Source organism: Mobula hypostoma, chromosome 15, assembly GCF_963921235.1.
Source record: "Mobula hypostoma chromosome 15, sMobHyp1.1, whole genome shotgun sequence".
NCBI lineage: Eukaryota > Metazoa > Chordata > Chondrichthyes > Myliobatiformes > Myliobatidae > Mobula > Mobula hypostoma.
Window position 1 is genome coordinate 12,745,319 of NC_086111.1, and position 18,894 is coordinate 12,764,212.

The 18,894-nt window shown below is 43.9% G+C and overlaps 1 protein-coding gene across 5 annotated transcripts in view; it reads right to left on the reverse strand.

Moving 5' to 3' along the window:
* Positions 1-18,894, reverse strand: part of cacna2d2a (calcium channel, voltage-dependent, alpha 2/delta subunit 2a) — a 1,072,053-nt gene that overhangs the window by 13,974 nt on the left and 1,039,185 nt on the right. For 3 of the 5 annotated variants that reach the window (XM_063067752.1, XM_063067751.1, XM_063067749.1), the window contains 4 exons: positions 15,376-15,528; positions 14,211-14,263; positions 6,191-6,246; positions 5,083-5,209 (listed from right to left, as the gene is read on the reverse strand). In XM_063067752.1, coding sequence (XP_062923822.1) covers positions 5,083-5,209; positions 6,191-6,246; positions 14,211-14,263; positions 15,376-15,528 — 389 coding nt within the window. The remainder of the gene's footprint in view (positions 1-5,082; positions 5,210-6,190; positions 6,247-14,210; positions 14,264-15,375; positions 15,529-18,894) is intronic. The other 2 variants (XM_063067753.1, XM_063067750.1) reach the window with 1 other exon arrangement.

An 18,894-nucleotide genomic window follows, 5' to 3' on the forward strand; every position in this document is an offset into this window, starting at 1 on the left:
ATTCCCGAAAGAAAGAAAAGACAAACAGCAGAAATGGAGGCTGAGGAATTTATAAAGGCGCCGACCTTGGAGGCATTAGAGGATGCCAGGAAATCGGAATTGGTAGCTGTGGCCAAACGGTTGTATCTTGCTAAGGGGAAGTCGACAATGAGGAGAGAGGAGATACACAGAGCTATCGTAGAGCACTATGTATCTAAAGGTGTTTTTCCCCAAGGGGAGCTGGAGGTGGTGTCTATTGAAAAACCTGCTGGAGACGCGGTACAGGTGCAGCTTGAAAAACTGAGACTCGAGCACGAGTTCTGGGTACGACAGTTGGAGAGAGAAGAGAAAGAGAGGGACAGACAGATGGAGAGAGAAGAGAAAGAGAGAGAGAGACAGTTGGAGAGAGAAGAGAAAGAGAGGGGCAGACAGTTGGAGAGAGAGGAGAAACAGAGGGAAAGGGAATTCGAATTAGAGAAGTTAAGGTTAAGGGCAGAGCAGGGGCTCCTGCCGAACCAGGGTGGAGGGTTCCAGGCGACCCAGGAGGTTAGGCTGGTTCCCCCATTTGACGGTACTGACGTGGATCGGTACTTTCTCCACTTCGAAAAAGTGGCTATAAGTCAGGACTGGCCGAGGGATAAGTGGGTTGTTTTACTTCAGAGTGTACTGAAAGGGAAAGCCAAAGAAGCTTACTCAGCTTTGTCCGCGGAAGATGCCCAGAGGTATGAGGTGGTGAAAGAGGCCATCCTCAGGATCTATGAGTTGGTCCCGGAGGCATACCGGCAGAGGTTCCGGAATGCGAGGAAGCAGTGGGACCGCACGTATTTAGAGTTTGCCCGTGAGATGCAGACATATTGTGAGCGTTGGTGCGCCTCGGAGGGGGTAGAGGGGGATTATGACAGACTGCTACAGCTGATCCTGATTGAGCAGTTTAAAGGTTGTGTCCCTGAGGGTATGAGACCCTACCTCGATGAGAAAGAGGCAGCCACGTTAGCCGCAACTGCTAAGTTAGCGGATGAGTATGCGTTGATGCATAAAATGAAGTTTGCCCCGAGTAAAGGCTACCAGAAGGGTAGTCAGGACAGCGGGGAGAGTCCGCCAGAAAAGTCAGAAAATAAGCCGGGGACTAGTGAGAAGGATAAGGTAGACCGGGAGCAGTCTGGTAGGAAGTCTCCTGGGGTCGTCTGTTATAATTGCGGGAAAATCGGACACTTTGCGTCCAGGTGCTTTGCCCCAAGGAAGGAGACGGGGAAAGGAAAAACGGCAATGTTGAATGACTGTATCGAGCTGTTAAGCGAACCGCTAGGGAAGGACAGGTCTGCCAAAGTTCAGGAAGGGCGCGAGAGGTTTATCTCGGCCGGATTGGTGTCGGTGAAGGAGGGGTTAAAACCAGTTCCAGTGCGGATCTGGAGAGACACGGGAGCGTGTCAGTCACTAATACTGAAAAGTGTATTAGAGTTTAGCTCAGAGACCCAGACTGGGGAGGTAAAGGTCAAAGGTGCTGGGGGAGGGACAGAGTCAGTCCCTTTGCACCAGATACACTTACAAAGCAACCTGGTCTCTGGCGTAGTCACGATCGGGGTGAGGTCCGAATTACCGATGAAAGGCGTGGAAGTCTTGCTCGGTAATGACCTCACCGGGGGAATCGTGTTCCCAGTCGTGAGATTGACAGGTCAGCCTGCCAGCATTGAGGCCCCGCCCATGGACTCACAGGTTCATCATGGGGCTGCGGTAGTGAATTTAGCTGACACGTTTCTGCCAGTCTTGTATGAGATGGGGGTAGAAAATGAAAAGAAGGAGTGTAGTGAGACAAGAGGTAGTGAGGGAGCTGGGACAGACGTAGCAGTAGCCAGGAAAGAATTTATGCAGACGCGGGAGCGAGACGAGGGACTGATGGTTTCGGCAGAGGCAGCTCTCTCTGACACAGCTTTAACAAGGGAACTAGTAGGCTATTGTGTGGAGGAGGAGGTGCTAAGGAAGAAAGGGAGACCAAGTACCGTGCCTGCCGATGAGGAGTTGGGGGTGGTGCAAAAGAGTTATGAGGATGAAATTTTTAACCTGGCCCACAAGGTTCCCCCCGGTGGACATTTTGCGGTGCTGGAGGAAACAGTTGGTGGAATCATGAAAGAGGTTTACCGGCTGCCCAGGGGGAAGAATGTTGTTGATCATGACCGACGCGAACTGAGACGGTCACCGGCTTTTGATATGCTAACAAACCTAGTCGGTGTTAGCGTGGAAATCAATGAAGCTAGGGGCCCCCTGATAAGAGAAAAAAACCATTTTGAAAAGATTAGTATGGGATCGATCAGATGGGAGAAGGCTATTGTTTTGGCCAGATCTACTGATAAGGTCTCTCCCTTAATCCCCGAACAAAGCGGCTCTTTAGCAGAAGTAATTAAACGACTCGCACCCGTGTGTTTGATTGTCCCGAGGCAATGCAAAGAACTGGGACGTTGGTTGATGTCTGTCACAATAGGGCAGCCTAGTAAACAACAGTCATATATAATGAGTAATTCAGTGACTAAAGGGCTGACGAACACAGAGGTGTGTATTGGCAATTTAACACGGCTGTCTGAAGCCAGTTTGATAGTGAACCTTGAAAAAAATGAATTCGGCCACACGAGGGTCACTTACCTGGGAATTGTGGTGACACAGGGGCAGCTGGCAGCGATGCAAGCTACAGTGCAGGCTATCGCTGACCTCCCAACCCCGACAGACAAGACGGCCCTCAGAAGGCTCTTGGAGATGTTGGGGTACTGTAGGAAGTTTTGCAATAACTCTGCGGTCACTACCCCTCCCCCTCCTACTAAGCCCTTGCGAGAGAAAACCGAGTCGGAATGGGACGACCCTTGTTATTGTGGTCCGGGACAAAACCAAATGAGAGGTTACATTGATCGCAATTCATCAGTGTTTTTGGCCACTATGAAGTTTGCTGAGTTGGAGCCTGGTCTAAGGGATTATTAATAACGCATATAAAAGGAACAGAAAATGTGATGACTGTCTGTCAAGGTGTTGACAACTTCAAACTCGCTGTGTTAGCCAAATAGCTGATAAAGATGTATATTTGTGTGTCTATCAAATAATGTATTCATATTTGTAATTTTTACCTCCCGGTAAAAATCCTTAAAGGGGGGAAGTGTGACGAGAATACACATAAATTAAGATGTTTGCTGGCCTGGGCTTGCACCAGTGACATCAGCAGTGGTCTGCCACCTGTCCTCAGGGGAAGGAGAGATAAGGAACAATGAAGCAGCATCTGGAGATGTGTAATGAAGGGACGGGGGAGAGAGAGCTGTCTAGAGCTGCTCCCCCTTTGAACCCTGAACTGTTTGAAGTGATGGACAGGCGATCTGGAGATGTGCAATGAAGGGACGGGAGAGAGAGCTGTCTGGAGCGGCTCCCCCTTTGAACCCTGAACTGTCTGAAGTGATGGACAGGCGATACCCCAGCAGGGGGATAAAGGTTGACACCCGAGGTAACGAGACCCTGAAAGTGGTGCGCCTCTCACGAGTCGGTGGGAAGTATCGGACCTTAAACGCACAGGGTAGAAAGGTACGATCAGCGGGAACCCAGTGTGTGTCCACCCTCGCTTGGGTGCCGGGTTCACTGCAGAGGATCGACCGCATCTGGAGGAGGGGTCACAGTCGGTGACCTCAGGTGACATCAGAAAGGACCCGCCCGAAAGCTGCTTGTGAGCAATATCGCCGGTCTGTGAGTGGAAGCTGTTTCTGAATGATCAGTTGTTCTCGTTCTCTCTCTCTCCCTCCCCCCACGTTGTCCATCGCCATGGCAACGATTACTGCGAACTGAACTAAATTGGACTGAACTTTGTGTCACTTTGAAATTGGTCATTTACCCCTAGACAACGATAGAGCTTGATTGATGCTGTTATCTTAATTCTGTGCACATGTGTGTTTATCATTGCTGAACTGTTGCATTTATTATCCTTTCAATTACTGTGTTGCTTGTTTCTTTAATAAAACTTCCTTAGTTCTAGTAATCCAGACTCCAACTGAGTGATCCATTTCTGCTGGTTTGGCAACCCAGTTACAGGGTACGTAACACAAGATAAGGATGCAAGGCACACATCAACTAATGGCTAACTACTAAAGTAATTAAAGTAACTTCAAAGTGTCATAAGTTGTTAGCTTTTAGCTTCTCACACAAAAAATGCTGGTGAACACAGCAGGCCAGGCAGCATCTATTGGAAGAGGTACAGTCAACCTTTCGGGCCAGGACCCTTTGTCTCTTACTATCTCTTCTTTCAGTTAGTCCTAACGAAGGGTCCCGGCCCGAAACATCGACTGTACCTCTTCCTATAGGTGCAGCCTGGCCTGCTGCATTCACCAGCATTTTTTGTGTGTGTTGCTTGAATTTCCAGCATCTGCAAATTTCCTTGTGTCTGAGCTTTTAGTTCCTATTGACTTTTAACACCTGTATTGTGAATGGTGATTGACCATGCAAGTAAGAAATTTTAATGTACACAAGGTTATCATTCGGTCAATATCTGTAACTGCTGGTCAATTCTGTAAAAGGCTGGTATTTCTCTGTTCAGATTTCAGAGCAGTTTGGTGACAGGGTTCGTGCTGTTCCCCTTGTGCACAAGTAAATAGGGAGTAATTGAGGAACGAGTGAACGTTTTCAGAGTCCACTGAATTGGTGATGACAGTGGGCTGGGGCTCAAATTGACCCTTTGCTGTAGGATAGCCCTTTAAGCATGTTATACTCCAACACCTGTTCTGGGTTATTTCGCTACTGCTATAATCTCTTAGCATGATAAGGCTCTACCTTAACTACCAGAGCAGCAATCCCCATACATGTGACTGCATTTTCCTTTTCTTTTGGACAATTTTCCAATTTTGGAATTGACATTTGACTTGAAGCATCACATCCAAACACAACCCCAATGTCATTTGATGGTCATGATTCCATAATGGAATTTCCCCATCCTTCTTTGGCAACAGGAGGGTGGAGTCCAACATTGGGATTCTTGTCCTGACTAAGACAGAGGTCAGACAGTGTCTATGAACTATTAGTTAGTCAGCTTTTACATTGGATTTATTTCTGTGGGAGTTGCCATGGACTATTGACTCAGTTACAAACCTGGAGCAGTTGTTGCAATCAATTAAATTGCTGTAGGATCTTCTGTTGCTGCCAAAGTAGTACTGTGTCTGCTTGGTGACACAGCTTGTCTCCCTCAGTTCAGTACTGTCTGCCAATGTGTCATCTGCTAATAAAGGAAAGAAAAGAAATATTCATGAATGCAACTAGTTCAAATAACTAAGCTGAACTCAGCAGCAGCAGTAAATAGCATTTAGTGATGAAGAATATTGGTTAAGATTCAGGGACATCCTTCAACCTTGCTGGAAGTAATCTTGGTAAATGTGTCTGGGTGAAATGGCCCAGGTGCTTCCCTGACTCTGGACTTTTTCTGACTGGGCACCACAGTCATTTGAGAGTCAGCAGTGGTAAGGGCCAATATAGCTGAGAATCTTTAGTGTCTCCTGTCCGAGAGGAAATAGGCACACCTCCTTCTCCTCTCAACAATACCCCTTTATAACAGCTCCACTACCAAGCTTCATCGTTCAATGCTCCTGGTAATCTTGTTGCCTTCCCTTATCATTCTTTTCCTCTTCATATGAGGAAGAGGTGGTTCTAGGCTTCTGGCCCATCTCATGGTGCTCTGCCAGAGAAATTGATCAAAAGCCCCACCCTATCTCATCTGTGAGGGCCCTTCATACTCTGCCCCTCTTGCCCTTACCCTCTTCAAGAAACCCTTGTAAGTCCAGGGCATGGAATAAATATCACGGGCAAAATAAATGTTCTGAGTACAAATACAGGTTCACAGTTTGAAACCCCTGGAGGACTTCATGTTGTGTACCTGTAGATAAATGTTAAACATGACAATCACAAGGTGTCTGATAGGGACTGAAATATCCCCAGATGTCCAGTATGCTGACGAATAACGTAACTCTCCTGATGGACACAATGCCCCAAGTGTAGAACCCGTTCTCTTTTCCATCACACAAAGTCAGTGAATGCCACCCAGAGCATGCTGGATTGTTTTTTTTTCATACTTCTGATATTACTTAAGAGCTTTAGATTGTAAATCTCTCTATCTGCAGAGGAGTGATCCAAGGCCTAAATGATTTGTTTAATTCTTTTTCTTCGCACTTCACCCACCCTGAAGAGAAACATCATTAATTTGTACCTGCTTGGAAGCTGATCTGGAAGGTTAACGTATACAACAACTGCTGCAATAAAGACCTAGCAGAAGAAGGTAAAAGACAATCATTAGAGATGATGTGATACATGAACATTACTGTGTGGGTAATAAGGAAATGGAAACTCAGCTGCAAAGTTCAATGTAAAATTTAATACAGGTTTCCCCCGCCATCCGAAGGTACAGCGTTCCTATGAAATGGTTCGTAAGCCGAAATGTCGTAAAGCGAAGAAGCAGTTACCATTTATTTATATGGGAAAATTTTGTGAGCGTTCGCAGACCCAAAAATAACCTACCAAATCATGCCAAATAACACATAAAACCTAAAATAACAGTAACATATAGTAAAAGCAGGAATGATATGATAAATACACAGCCTATATAAAGTAGAAATACTTTTCCACAATCATTACTGAACTGTTCTCCATAGTGAAAATCACACGCAAGCGCCGTCGGCAGAAAATCTCACGCAAGCGCCGTCGGCAGAAAATCTCACGCAAGCGCCGTCGGCAGAAAATCTCACGCAAGCGCCGTTGGCAAGAATACTCTCTCCAGTAACCTTTAAACTATGAAGCTGCCAAATCATACCAAATAACACGTAAAAATACACAGCCGATATAAAGTAGAAATGATGTATGTACAGTGTAGTATCACTTACCGGAATTGGGAAAGCGCCGAGCACACTGATGATGGTGTGTTAGGCTGAGTCGGAGTTTGGGTGGTGCAGTGGCCCCCACCCTCCAGGCCACCAACCGATACCGATCCGTGAAGCATGCAGGGGTCCAGCGGTAGCCGGGAGGTACACAGCACATCTTTAAGAAAAAAGCCAAAACAAACATGCTAATTAATTAGGTGCCCCCTGTAATTGTCGGCCCAGATCAGTGCCGGTTTCCGATTGCGTTGTCTCTGATCTGGGCCGACAACTACGTGTTGGACGGCACCTAATTAATTAGCATGTTTATTTCGGCTTTTCTCTTAAAGATGTGCTGTGTGCCTCCCGGCTACCTTTGCATTCTTCGCGAATCGGTATCTGTCTGTGGCCTGGGGGTTGGGGTGGTGGGACACTGGGGTGTCATCTTGTTATCTGTTTCCATTAGAGCAGGCAGCTCATCTTCTTCTCTCTCTGCCCACCTCAATGTCGAAGGTCGAGGTTCGTCGTCTGCTGTGGCTGATGTGGAAGACTTGCTTGACTGCTGAGCCTCGCGTATTTTTCTATCACACAGTTCTTTAATAAGGACTCAAACCATCCTGCAAGTATCTCCTAAGCCGACGTACCCTTTCAAAATTAAAGTCGTACATTATCATTACTCATCCGGTTTCGATTGTTATTCTTTTTTCTTCCAATTGCATCAGCTCTTCATCTGTCAGTTCTTGGTGATGGGAAGCCAAAACCTCTTCAACATCATGTTCGTCAGCTTCCACAAGTCAAACTCACTTAGTCCTTACTTCATTCAGCACGATCAAAACGCTTAATTATGTCTTTTTTTACACTAAGTGTAACACCCTTACGAGCTCTTTCAGGCTTTTCCGACACCATAGAACTCATCTTGCAAACGGCTGCTCACAGGCACGTGTTAAAGCAATGCCGTTCAGAATCTGGGGCAGAGTGACTGCCTTTTATCGTGTGCTGATTTTTTCACGCGCTGATTTTTTATCGCGCGCTGAATTTTTTTTTCGTAACAGTGAAAACACCTTCTGAAAACGAAAACAGGGTACTAATGTAGGTCTTTCGTAACAGTGGAGTTTCGAAAGGTGGGGGACACCTGTATCAAAGTACATGTACTGTATGTTATCTTGAGAATCATTTTCTTGCAGACATTTATAGGAAAATAAATACAACAGAATTTGCAAAAAATTATACTTAAACAAAGACAGACAAACAGCAATGTGCAAAAGAAGACAAACTGTGCAAATAAAAAGTTATATTGAGAACATGAGTTGTAAAGAGTCCATGAAAGTGAGTCTGTAGGTTGTAGAATCAGCTGAGATTTGTTTTGAGTGAAGTTATCGATGCCGGTTTAGGAGCCTGACGGTTATAGGGTAGTAACTATTCCTGAACCTGGTGATGTGAGACCTAAGGCTCCTGTACCTCTTGCTTGATGGTAGTAGTGAGAATGTGGGGACCTTGATGATTGATGCTGCTTTCTTGTGGCAGCACTGCATGTAAATGTGTTTAATGGTGGGAGGTCTTTTCTTGTGATGGACAGAGCTGCAAACATCACTCTCAGTAGCCTTTTCCATTCCTGGGCATTGGTGTTTCCATACCAGGCCATGATGCATCCAACTAGGAGACTCTCCACTGTGCATTTTATCTATTTATTTAGACAGACAGCACAAAACAGGCCCTTTCGGCCCATTGAGACAGTGCTGGCCCAATTATACCCATGTGACCCATTTTCCTCCTCACCCTTGGAATATGGGAGAAAGCAGAGCAAGCCCACATGGTCACGGGGAGAATATATAAACTCCTTACAGACGGTGGTGAAATTGAACCCCGATTGCTGGTGCTGTAATAGTGTTATTCCATCTGATATGCCACTGTGCTACCCCTGCATCTATAGAAGCTTGTCAGATTTTTTGGTGATGTGCCAAATCTTCTAACAAACATCCAAGCAAGTAAACGTTCTATTGTGCCTTCTTTGTGATGGTCCCCTGATATGCTAATGCCAAGGAATCTAAAGTTACTGATCCTCTCCACATCTTATCCCCTAATGAGGACTGGCACATGGACCTCCGGTTTCTTCCTCCTGTAGTCTATAATCAGCTCTTTGGTTTTGCTGATGTTGAGTGAGAGGTTATTGTTGTGGCATGATGCAACCAGATTTTCAATCTCTCTCCTATATGCCATTTCGTCCCACCTTTTGATTCGACGAACAGCAGTAGTGTTGTCAGCAAACTTAAATACAGCATTGGAGCTGAACTTAACCATCCAGACATAAGTGTAGAGCAGGGGTCTGAGCATACAGCTTTGTGCTGCACCTGTGTTGATGGTGAATGTGGAGGAGATGCTTTTACCAATCCCTACTAACTGAGGAAATCGAGGATCCAGTTGCACGGAATTTATTGAGGGCCAGATCTTGGAGCCTAATGATTAATTTTGAGGGGATGATAGTGTTCAATGCTGAGCTGTAGTCGTAGTCATAGTCATAGTCATAGTCATACTTTATTGATCCTGAGGGAAATTGTTTAGATTAGTCAATGAAAAACATCCTGATGTACACATCTTTATTGCCCAGGTATTACTGAGATGAGTGAAGAGCCAATGAAGAGCATCTGCTGTTGATCTGTTGGAATAGTAGGCAAATTGGAGTGGATCCAGGTCACTCCTCAGGAGCAAGTTGATATGATTCATGACGAACCTGTCAAATAAATACATCACAGTGATGTAGGTGCTGTGGGAATATAGTCATTGAGGCAGATAACCATGTTCTTCTTGGGCACTGGTATGATTGAAGCCTGCCTGAATCAGGTGGCTACCTTAGGGTGTCAAAGTAAGAGGTTCAAAGTTCAAAGTAAAATTTAAGATCAGAGTACATACAACCCTGAGATTGCTTTTCCTGCGTGCATACTCAGACATCCCACCTCTCCCAGGAGTCTCCCGCATATCGATAGAGGCTCCCTGACGCCCGGAAATTATATGCAATATCCCGGAAATAGATTTTTTTGAGAGGGAGAGGGAGAGCAAGCATCCTGATTGGTCTCTCTTTGTGCTAAGAGTGGTCCCCAACCACCGGGCCATGAGGAAACAATATGATTTGGCGATATGAGTCATTTGCACCTTTCCTCATTCCCTGTCACGCACTGCTGAACTTGAACGCAAGCGAGGTCATTACGCACGCATCGTCCATGTCAGCGTGGGAATAAGATCGACTCCTCGAGCTTGCAAATGATGGTGGACTGAAAAGTTTGTTTGACATAACATCTCTGCCAGCATTCTGGATCAAAGTCAAGGCTAAATATCCTGAGATAGCCACGAAAGCACTGAAAACGTTGCTTCCATTTCCAACATCATATTGCTGCGAAGCGGAGTTTTCTGTGTGACGAAAAACCAAGTTATCAGAAGATTGATGCTGATGAGAGAGATAAGAGAGACAAATGGAGAAGCGCTCAAAATGTTAATGAGAGAGGAGAGAGATTAACGAAAAGAGACACAGTTCTGAGTATTGACAGACCGGTTGCTTTGAACCTGAACTGTTTGAAGTTTGATGGAAAGGCGATACCCCAGCAGGGGAATAAAAGGAACAGGTTCGCTAAGGCACGACAGACACCACGAGATCACGAGATAACGAGACCCTGGAAGTGCGGTGTGCCCCCACAAGTTGGTGGGAGTCTGGAGGTCTGGTTGCGGGACCAACCATAGACACACAGGGTGAAAAGGTACGATCGGAAGGAACCTGGTGTGTGTGTCCGCCCTTGCCTGGGTGCCGGGTTCACCGCGGAAGAACGATCGTATCCGGAATGGAGGGGTCACAGTCGGTGACCTCAGAAGACATTAAAAAGGGCTCGCCCGAAAGCTAACTGCGAGGAACGTCAAAGGTCGGTCTGAATCTGATTTGCATATCATCCTTCTCTCTCTCTCTCTCCAACGGCACAACAGCGATTACTGCGAACTGTACTAAGCTGAACTGAACTCTGCGTCACTTGAGACTGATCATTTTACCCCTAGACTGCGATAGAGCTTGATTGATTCCCATTATCCCAGTTCTGTGTACATGTGTGTTTTATCATTGCTAACCTGTTGCAAGGTTAGAGTACTGTGTTACTTATTTCTTTAATAAAACTTTCTTAGTTCCAGTAATCCAGGCTCCAACTAAGTGGTCCATTTCTGCTGGTTTGGCAACCCAGTTACGGGGTACATAACATCTGCAGTGAATGCAACAAAAACTAAATTGCGGAATAGACTGGACATAAGGAACCCCCTTCGAGTATCGCTGTCTCCCATCACCCCTCGATGGGACCGTCTTGTTGCAGGGAAACAAGCCCAGGGATTCAGCAATATTGGTGTGTTGCAATGATTTTATATGTTCATACAGGGAAAATATGCGCTGTGTGTTTAATATCCAAATGTTACTTAAAATGTTATGATGCTATTGACTTATCACTTATATTCCGGTCGTGATTAACACCCCCCAGCCCCGGTCGGCCGGTCCGCAAGAATATTGTCAATATTAAGCCGGTCTGCGGTGTAAAAAATGTTGGGGACCCCTGCTAAGTAGACCTATCAGTTTTCTCTGTGGGCGGGCTTTACAGTCAACCTCAAAAATAATGACAGTGTTGCTCACTGCACTGTTTGCAGCAGTGACTTTTCTATTGCCCATGGTGGGTTAAAATGTAAAAGACGTGTTGAGGTGAGTTTAACAGGTGTCATTACAGCATAGCTAACGTTATTTAAACTAGCTGGCTGGCTGCTAAGGAGCTAAGCTATTGATGTCCTACGTGATGAGGCCAAACTCCCTGTAGACTTGCTTAAAGTTGTAATAGAATAAACATGATAATATAATATAAGCACATATTTTAATGTCACATTTGCTGCATATACCCAACTTGGTTTACAGATTAAACAAAATCACTAAACAAAGTATTACATACACCCTTGGAGGTCGATGGGCGGGAGGTGGGGGGGATATGGGGTTGGCGGAGGTGGCGTGCTACCTCCCTGAAATGGTGGTGATACCTCCCTGAAATGAGTTTTTGCAGGGTGGGATGTCTGCACACTCAACAAATCTATAGAATAGTAACTGTAACCTGGATCAATGAACAACAAACTGTGCAAATGCAAATATAAATAAACAGCAATAAATAACGAATATGAAATAACATGAAATGAAGGAGCAGGAAATATAAGATGAAGTGGGAACACCAGAAATAGAATAGAATAGTTATCTAATGGTTGAGGGATAGTAACTATTCTTAAACCTGGTGGCGCGAGTCCTCAGGCTCCTGTATCTTCTACCTGATGGCGGCAGCATGGCCTGGGTGGCGAGGATCTCTAATGATGGATGCTGGTTTTCTACGACTACGTTTCATGTAGATGTGCTCAGTGTTTGGGAGAGCTTTACCCATGACGTACTGGGCTGAATCTACTACCTTTTGTAGGTATTGGTGTTCCCATATCAAGCTGTAATGCAGCCAGTCAGCACACTTTCCACCACACATCTATAGAAATTTGCCAAGGTTTTTGATGACATTGCTTTCATTTCAATTATATTTATATGATGGGTGCAGGACAGGTCCTCTGAGATAGTGGCACCCAGGAATTTAAAATTACTGACCCTCTCTACCTCTGATCCTCTGATGAGTACTGGCTCATGGACCTCTGGTTTCCTTCTCCTAAAGTCTACAATCAGTTCGCTGGTATTATTGACATTGAGTGACAGGTTGTTGTTATTACGCCACTCAGCCAAGTTTTTAATCTCCCTCCTGTATGCTGATTTATCACCATTTTTGACACAGCCCACAACAATGATGTCATTAGCAAACTTATATATGGTGTTGGAGCTGTACTTAGCCACACAGGCATTGGTGTAGAGCGAATAGAGCAGGGGGCTAAGTACACATTCCTGTGGTGCTCCTGTGCTGATGGAGATTGTGGAGGAGATGTGTTGCCAATCTGAACTGACGAGGGTCTGCAAGTGAGGGAATCCAGGATTCCAATGCGGCCCAGGTCTTGGAGGTTACTGATTAGTTTTGAGGGGATGATGGTATTAAATGCCGAGCTGTAGTTGATAGAAGAGCATCCTGATATATGCACCTTTGCTGTCCAGATGTTCCAGGGTTGAGTGAAGAGCTAATGAGATGGTATCTGCTGTGGACCTGTTACTTCGGTAGGCAAACTGGAGCGGATCCAAGTTGCCACTCAGACAGGAGCTGATATGCTTCAACACCAGCCTTTCAACACACTTCATCACTGTGGATTTAAGTGCCGCTGATGCCCGTAAATACTCCAGCCAGTTGATTAGCATATGACTTCAGTACTCAGCCAGGCACGCTGTCTGGGGCAGATGCTTTCCATGGATTCACATTTCTGATGGTGGTGTCTGAAAAGAGGATGCTGTCCAAGTTGCATGCCATCTTGGACAATGTCTCCCATCCACTACATAATGGACTGGTTGGGCACAGGAGTACATTCAGCCAGAGACTCATTCCACCGAGATGCAACACAGAGCGTCATAGGAAGTCATTCCTGCCTGTGGCCATCAAACTTTACAACTCCTCCCTTGGAGGGTCAGACACCCTGAGCCAATAGGCTAGTCCTGGACTTATTTCCTGGAATAATTTACATATTACTATTAATTATTTATGATTTTATTACTATTTAATTATTTATTGTACAACTGTAACGAAAACCAATTTCCCCCGGGATCAGTAAAGTATGACTATGACCATTACTATTTAATTATTTATGGTTTTATATTGCTATATTTATACTATATTCTTGGTTGGTGCAACTGTAATGAAAACCAATTTCCCTCAGGATCAATGAAGTATGACTATGACTATGTATATGCCATATAGTGGAGGCATTATTTCCTGTCAACAGGGTGTTTTAATTGTCTATTACATTGGGCGACTCTTCACGTTCCTATTTAACTTATGAAAGATTCCACTGACCTCACATAGGAGCTAATGCACCAAATATTGTGAAAATGGATGCTCCTTTCAATTTGCCATGTGCAACATACAGGGAATTGATTTTAATATCAGCTCCTTGACTGTTGATTAAGTCCAAGAGTGAAAGTGAGGCTTCCATTCTCAGAGACTGACAGATAACATTGGGCAACAGGTTCTCACTGTGAGGAAAGAAATTAGCAACTCAGTGACAGAGCGAGAATCTTTCAATTATAAATCTTGCAAGGTAAATAGGAATTATTTTTCAAATTCGAACCCTGGACTCCATATCACTCACCATCAGGACCACACACAAACACAAAATACATAATCATTTGGCCCACACACTCAGTCACAAGGTACTGAAGTGTATGACCTATAGATAAGAGAATTATCTTACCAGGCAGCAGCTGAGCTCCACCAAGCCAGGTTCAGCAAATCAGAAACAGTAGGCTAAACAAAAACATAAAGTACTAATTAGAGATTCTACATGCCAATAGAGAAATACAGCTTCACATTTCCTGCTACCCTTCAATAGGTAAGTTCTAGCAGGAGCCACTATTCTAGTTGTGATGCTGCCCAGTTTGACTTACTAAATATTTCTCCAGTAACCTTCCTTAACACCACCTTTCATCGCTGCGGGTTGTAATCCATTACTTGCTGTATTTGGATAATTATACGTTGTTCCGACCACACGACTGTTCCCTAGATATTATCCCAATGTACTACTCTTACCGAGTCTCATACTGGGACATTGTTTTCATCTTATTGAGCTTCTTGCTTATTGAACGAGAAAGACATCTTGTACCTCTTTCTCCTTGTTAGTTTATTTGTTAGGGCAGGAGATTGCTCAATGTTTCCCCGTAATTGGAACTGTCCTTTTAATCCTTTGTACTATATACAGTTCACCACTATTAGTATGACTGATTCCTCTTATCCTTTATCTCAATTCACAGGCATCATGTGTACATTTGATAGTCACCTCCATTCTTACATGTACCACCATTTCATTTCCAATTAGCTTGGGCTGCCCCATCATCTTGAATGTTATCATAATTTGTAAAATCTAGCCACTAGACCTGTACAATCAGACACCAGTTCTCCATTTTCCCTGTGACATCTATTTCTTCAGCCTTCAATACTGTGTTCCATTCAAACAGCTCTCACTTAGCAATAATCCTGTTTATTTATACCATCTACTTATTTTCATACCCTCAGGGTATTTACTTTATCTTTTGTTGCATTATGAACTTTACTCACTGTTTTCCCCTGAGAAATTTCTTGGAGTCATTGGTCTTTCAGAGATCTTATCACACAGAGGATGACAATAAGTACTGGTTGTTATGGCAGTGTGGCTGATCTAACTCTGCTGTGGGCCCAAGAACTCTTCAACACCATCAAGCCTGGAGGGATTCCTGTGATTTTTCTTCATCACTTACCTCCTGCAGCCCAATCAAAGAGGACTTTTCCCACCCTCATCTCCAATATTTTTATAAAATATATTTACAACCTAACGAGAAAGACACACCTCATCTCTTGGTTTCTAACAGTGAGTATAAACTTACAATGAAGATGGATCTGGGTGCTGCTCCTGTGTCAGTATTATGGGAGGGGCCACACACAGACTGATAGTCATAGGATTCCCTTCTTGTGTAGAATGAAGCATTGTAGAGTGCATTCATCAAACTGGGATCCACTTCACTGAAGAACATACCAATCTGGAGAAATAACCAGATACAAAGTCCACTTTGAAGCTTTTCTATATGACATATGACATTTGTGTCATCTATAAATGTACCCATTCACTCATCCACATTACCATTGAAGTCATTTCTACATATCACAAACAGCAGAGAATTCAGTTCAGTTCTCTGCAGAACACCACTTGTCATGGACCTCTGGCCAGAAAAGAAATCACATCCACTACTCTCTGTCTTCTATGGCCAAGCCAATTCTGAATCCAAATGGCGAAGTCACCGTATATCCCACACATCTTAATCTTTTGGACGAGCCTATGATGAGGAACCTTGAGAGTATAATTGTAATGAGTCATCTTTACCACAAAGAGATTAAACATTTCAGATACCTTTATCTCTCTGAGTTGACCTTCAACAAGCATCTGATCTTCAGCTCTAACAAACTTCCTTGTTAGGGCATATTCTGGAGTGATGGAATATAGCAAGTGTTAGTTTCAACAGCAACCAGTCTTCAGCTCTGAAAGTGGATTGCAGATTGAATTTAAAGTTCAATTGAGAACAATGCTCTTCCTGGAGCTGCAGACTGAGGTTGATCCCAAACCAGGTAATATCCATTCAACCAAAATGTCTGCATATGTGTGACGCAGCTGTAGAGATGGGTGATTAACACTCACTTTGGGTGTGTTGGTGTGAACATTTAGGTATTTGAAATTATGTGCCATTCAAAGGAAGCATTATGAAGCATTGTAACCATGTCCTGCTGTTACTCTGTTCTTTGACATATAAAATGTGATGCAATACTGGGTCAGAAGGCCTCATCTTCCAGGAGTGTCTCCAGTATGACGCCTGCTTGTTGTGCTGAATAATGACCTCTCTGTCATTAGTGTCTCCCGGTGACTTCGTTCACAGTCACATACTCCTCTTGACTAGAGGTCAGTTTCTTCCCACTACCCTAAGCTGTTCCTACCCCAGACAGTATTCAAATTCATGACTTTGTTCGATGGCAACTTCTACAATTTCCCTTAAATCTTTGGCCAAGGCTTCGGCCATATGCTGTAATTTTAAGGGATGTGCAGGAATGGAAGTCAAACATCTATCTGCTCAGAGGTCAAAGCAGAGCACAACTGACTGTATCAAATCATCCAATCAGCTGCTCTGTGTCTGGCTTCTGCATCAATAAAATGCCCTGGCCATTCACTTCATTAGCATGTTGGTCTAAATTGTAAGTGTAGCAAATAGGACCCATTTCTATTCCCTACTCTGGTCATCCATGTGGAAAATACCACAGTGTATCACATTAGTGATGCATCTGAAGTACCTTTTAGACAACTCAAATAAATAATGACTAACTGAATAAAAGCATTAGTGAAAGCCTGTGGATGATACTAGTCCAGTTCAGGTACTGGACAAATAGCTAGAGACTTGGCCTCCTGATCTGTGATTATGTGCTCAGATCTTATCACTGGAGGCTCAGTTTGGAATTTTAAGTTTGCTGCTAATTGATGGTTGGACTTTCTAACACTAACCACGCTGGTTTCTCCTAGATGCTCCATTTACCCCCATAATACAGATAATGTGTGGATTGGGGAAGTTAACTAGCTACTGTAAATTGCCTCTAGAATAGGAAGAATCAATGAGTTAATGGGAATGTGAAAGAAAACTGGCTTTGGAGGCAATGCAGAGAAGGTTCACCAGGTTGATTCCAGAGATGAAAGGGTTAATTTTTGAGGAGAGATTGAGTTGCTTGGGACTATACTCTCTGGAATTCAGAAGAATGAGAGGGGATCTTATAGAGACATACAAAATTTTGAAAGGGATAGATAAGATAGAAGTAGGAAAGTTGTTTCCATTGGTAGGTTAGACTAGAACTAGGGGACATTGCCTCAAGATTCAGGGGAGAAGATTTAGGATGGAGATGAGGAAAAACTGTTTTTCCCAGAGAGTGTTGAATCTGTGGAATTCTCTGCCCAGGGAAGCAGTTGAGACTTCTTCACGAAATATATTTAAGATAGATAGATTTTTACATAGTAGGGGAACTAAGGGTTATGGGGAAAAGGCAGGTAGATGGAGCTGAGTTTACCGACAGATCAGCCATGATCTTATTGAATGGTGGGGCAGGCTCAATGGGCCGGATGGCCTACTCCTGCTCCTATTTCTTATGTTCTTGATAAGAAGGGGAATAGAGTTGATGTGATTGTCCTGTTAACCAGCATAGACTTGATGGATTGCATGGATGGACCCTCTTTATGTCATGAGAGATATTGTATGATTGTTCTGTGGTTTACATAGAACACAGATCAGTATAGCACAGGGACGGATCCTTCAACACCTAACCAAACCCTTCTACCTACACAATGTCTATATCTCTCAGCTCTCTGTATATTCATTTGCCAATCTAACAGCCTTTTAAATGCTTCTTTTGTATCTGCCATCATGACCACGTATCTGCCATGGGATCCACTCTTACCTTTAATCATTTTATGCTTGATTTCACATCCCTCCACAGTGTCTCCTCTCTGTACCTCTGTAAACTCCTGATATTCTATAATTTGTCTTTCCAATTTTGCTCACGCATTTCTGATTTTTTTCACTGTTGACAACTTTGTCCTCAGCTGTCTGAATGTGCTTCCCAACCATTCTGCTAAACCAGGCATGTTCCAGATTATCCACCATAGCGCCAACCCCAAACGCACCCCCCCCCCACCCACTCTCGTACTCATTATCCTCCACATCCATCACCTCGGTGAACACAGACAAAAAGCATTTTATTTTATTTAGAGATACAGTGCAGAACAGGAACTGTATTCATTCAGGACGTTGTCCACATACCCTGCCTACATATATAGATTTACCTTTTTGGCCCCTAAAGCCTTTAGGCTAAAGGGACCTACTCTTTCTCAGACCATCTTCTTTTTCCGTATATATTTATAAAATGTCTTGCAATTCTCCTTAATCTTACTTGCCAAGGACATTTCATAGTTGCTATTTGTCCTCCAAATTCAATTCTTATGATTTCTCCTGCTCTCTCAGTATTCCTCAAGATACTTTCTAAGTTCTTGTTACATTAGCCATCCAAATGCTTCCCCTTTCCCTTTAATATCATTTGTTATCCAAAATTCACTAATCTTGTCATCTTTGTCTTTCGTCACTGCTGGCCCTGAACTCTGAACTCTGACTCTCTTTTAAAACACTCCCATTTGTTTTTTTCCCTGCATACATCTACTCTCAGTCTAATTTCACTAGGTCCTTGTGCTACTGAAATTGGGTTCCCCTTGTTTAAGACCTTGAGAACCAACCTTAATACCTTCCATAATAACTGCTGTGAAACCTTCTGAATTATATTACTGTTCCAAAAGCATTCCTCCACTGATACTTCCACCTCTCGAC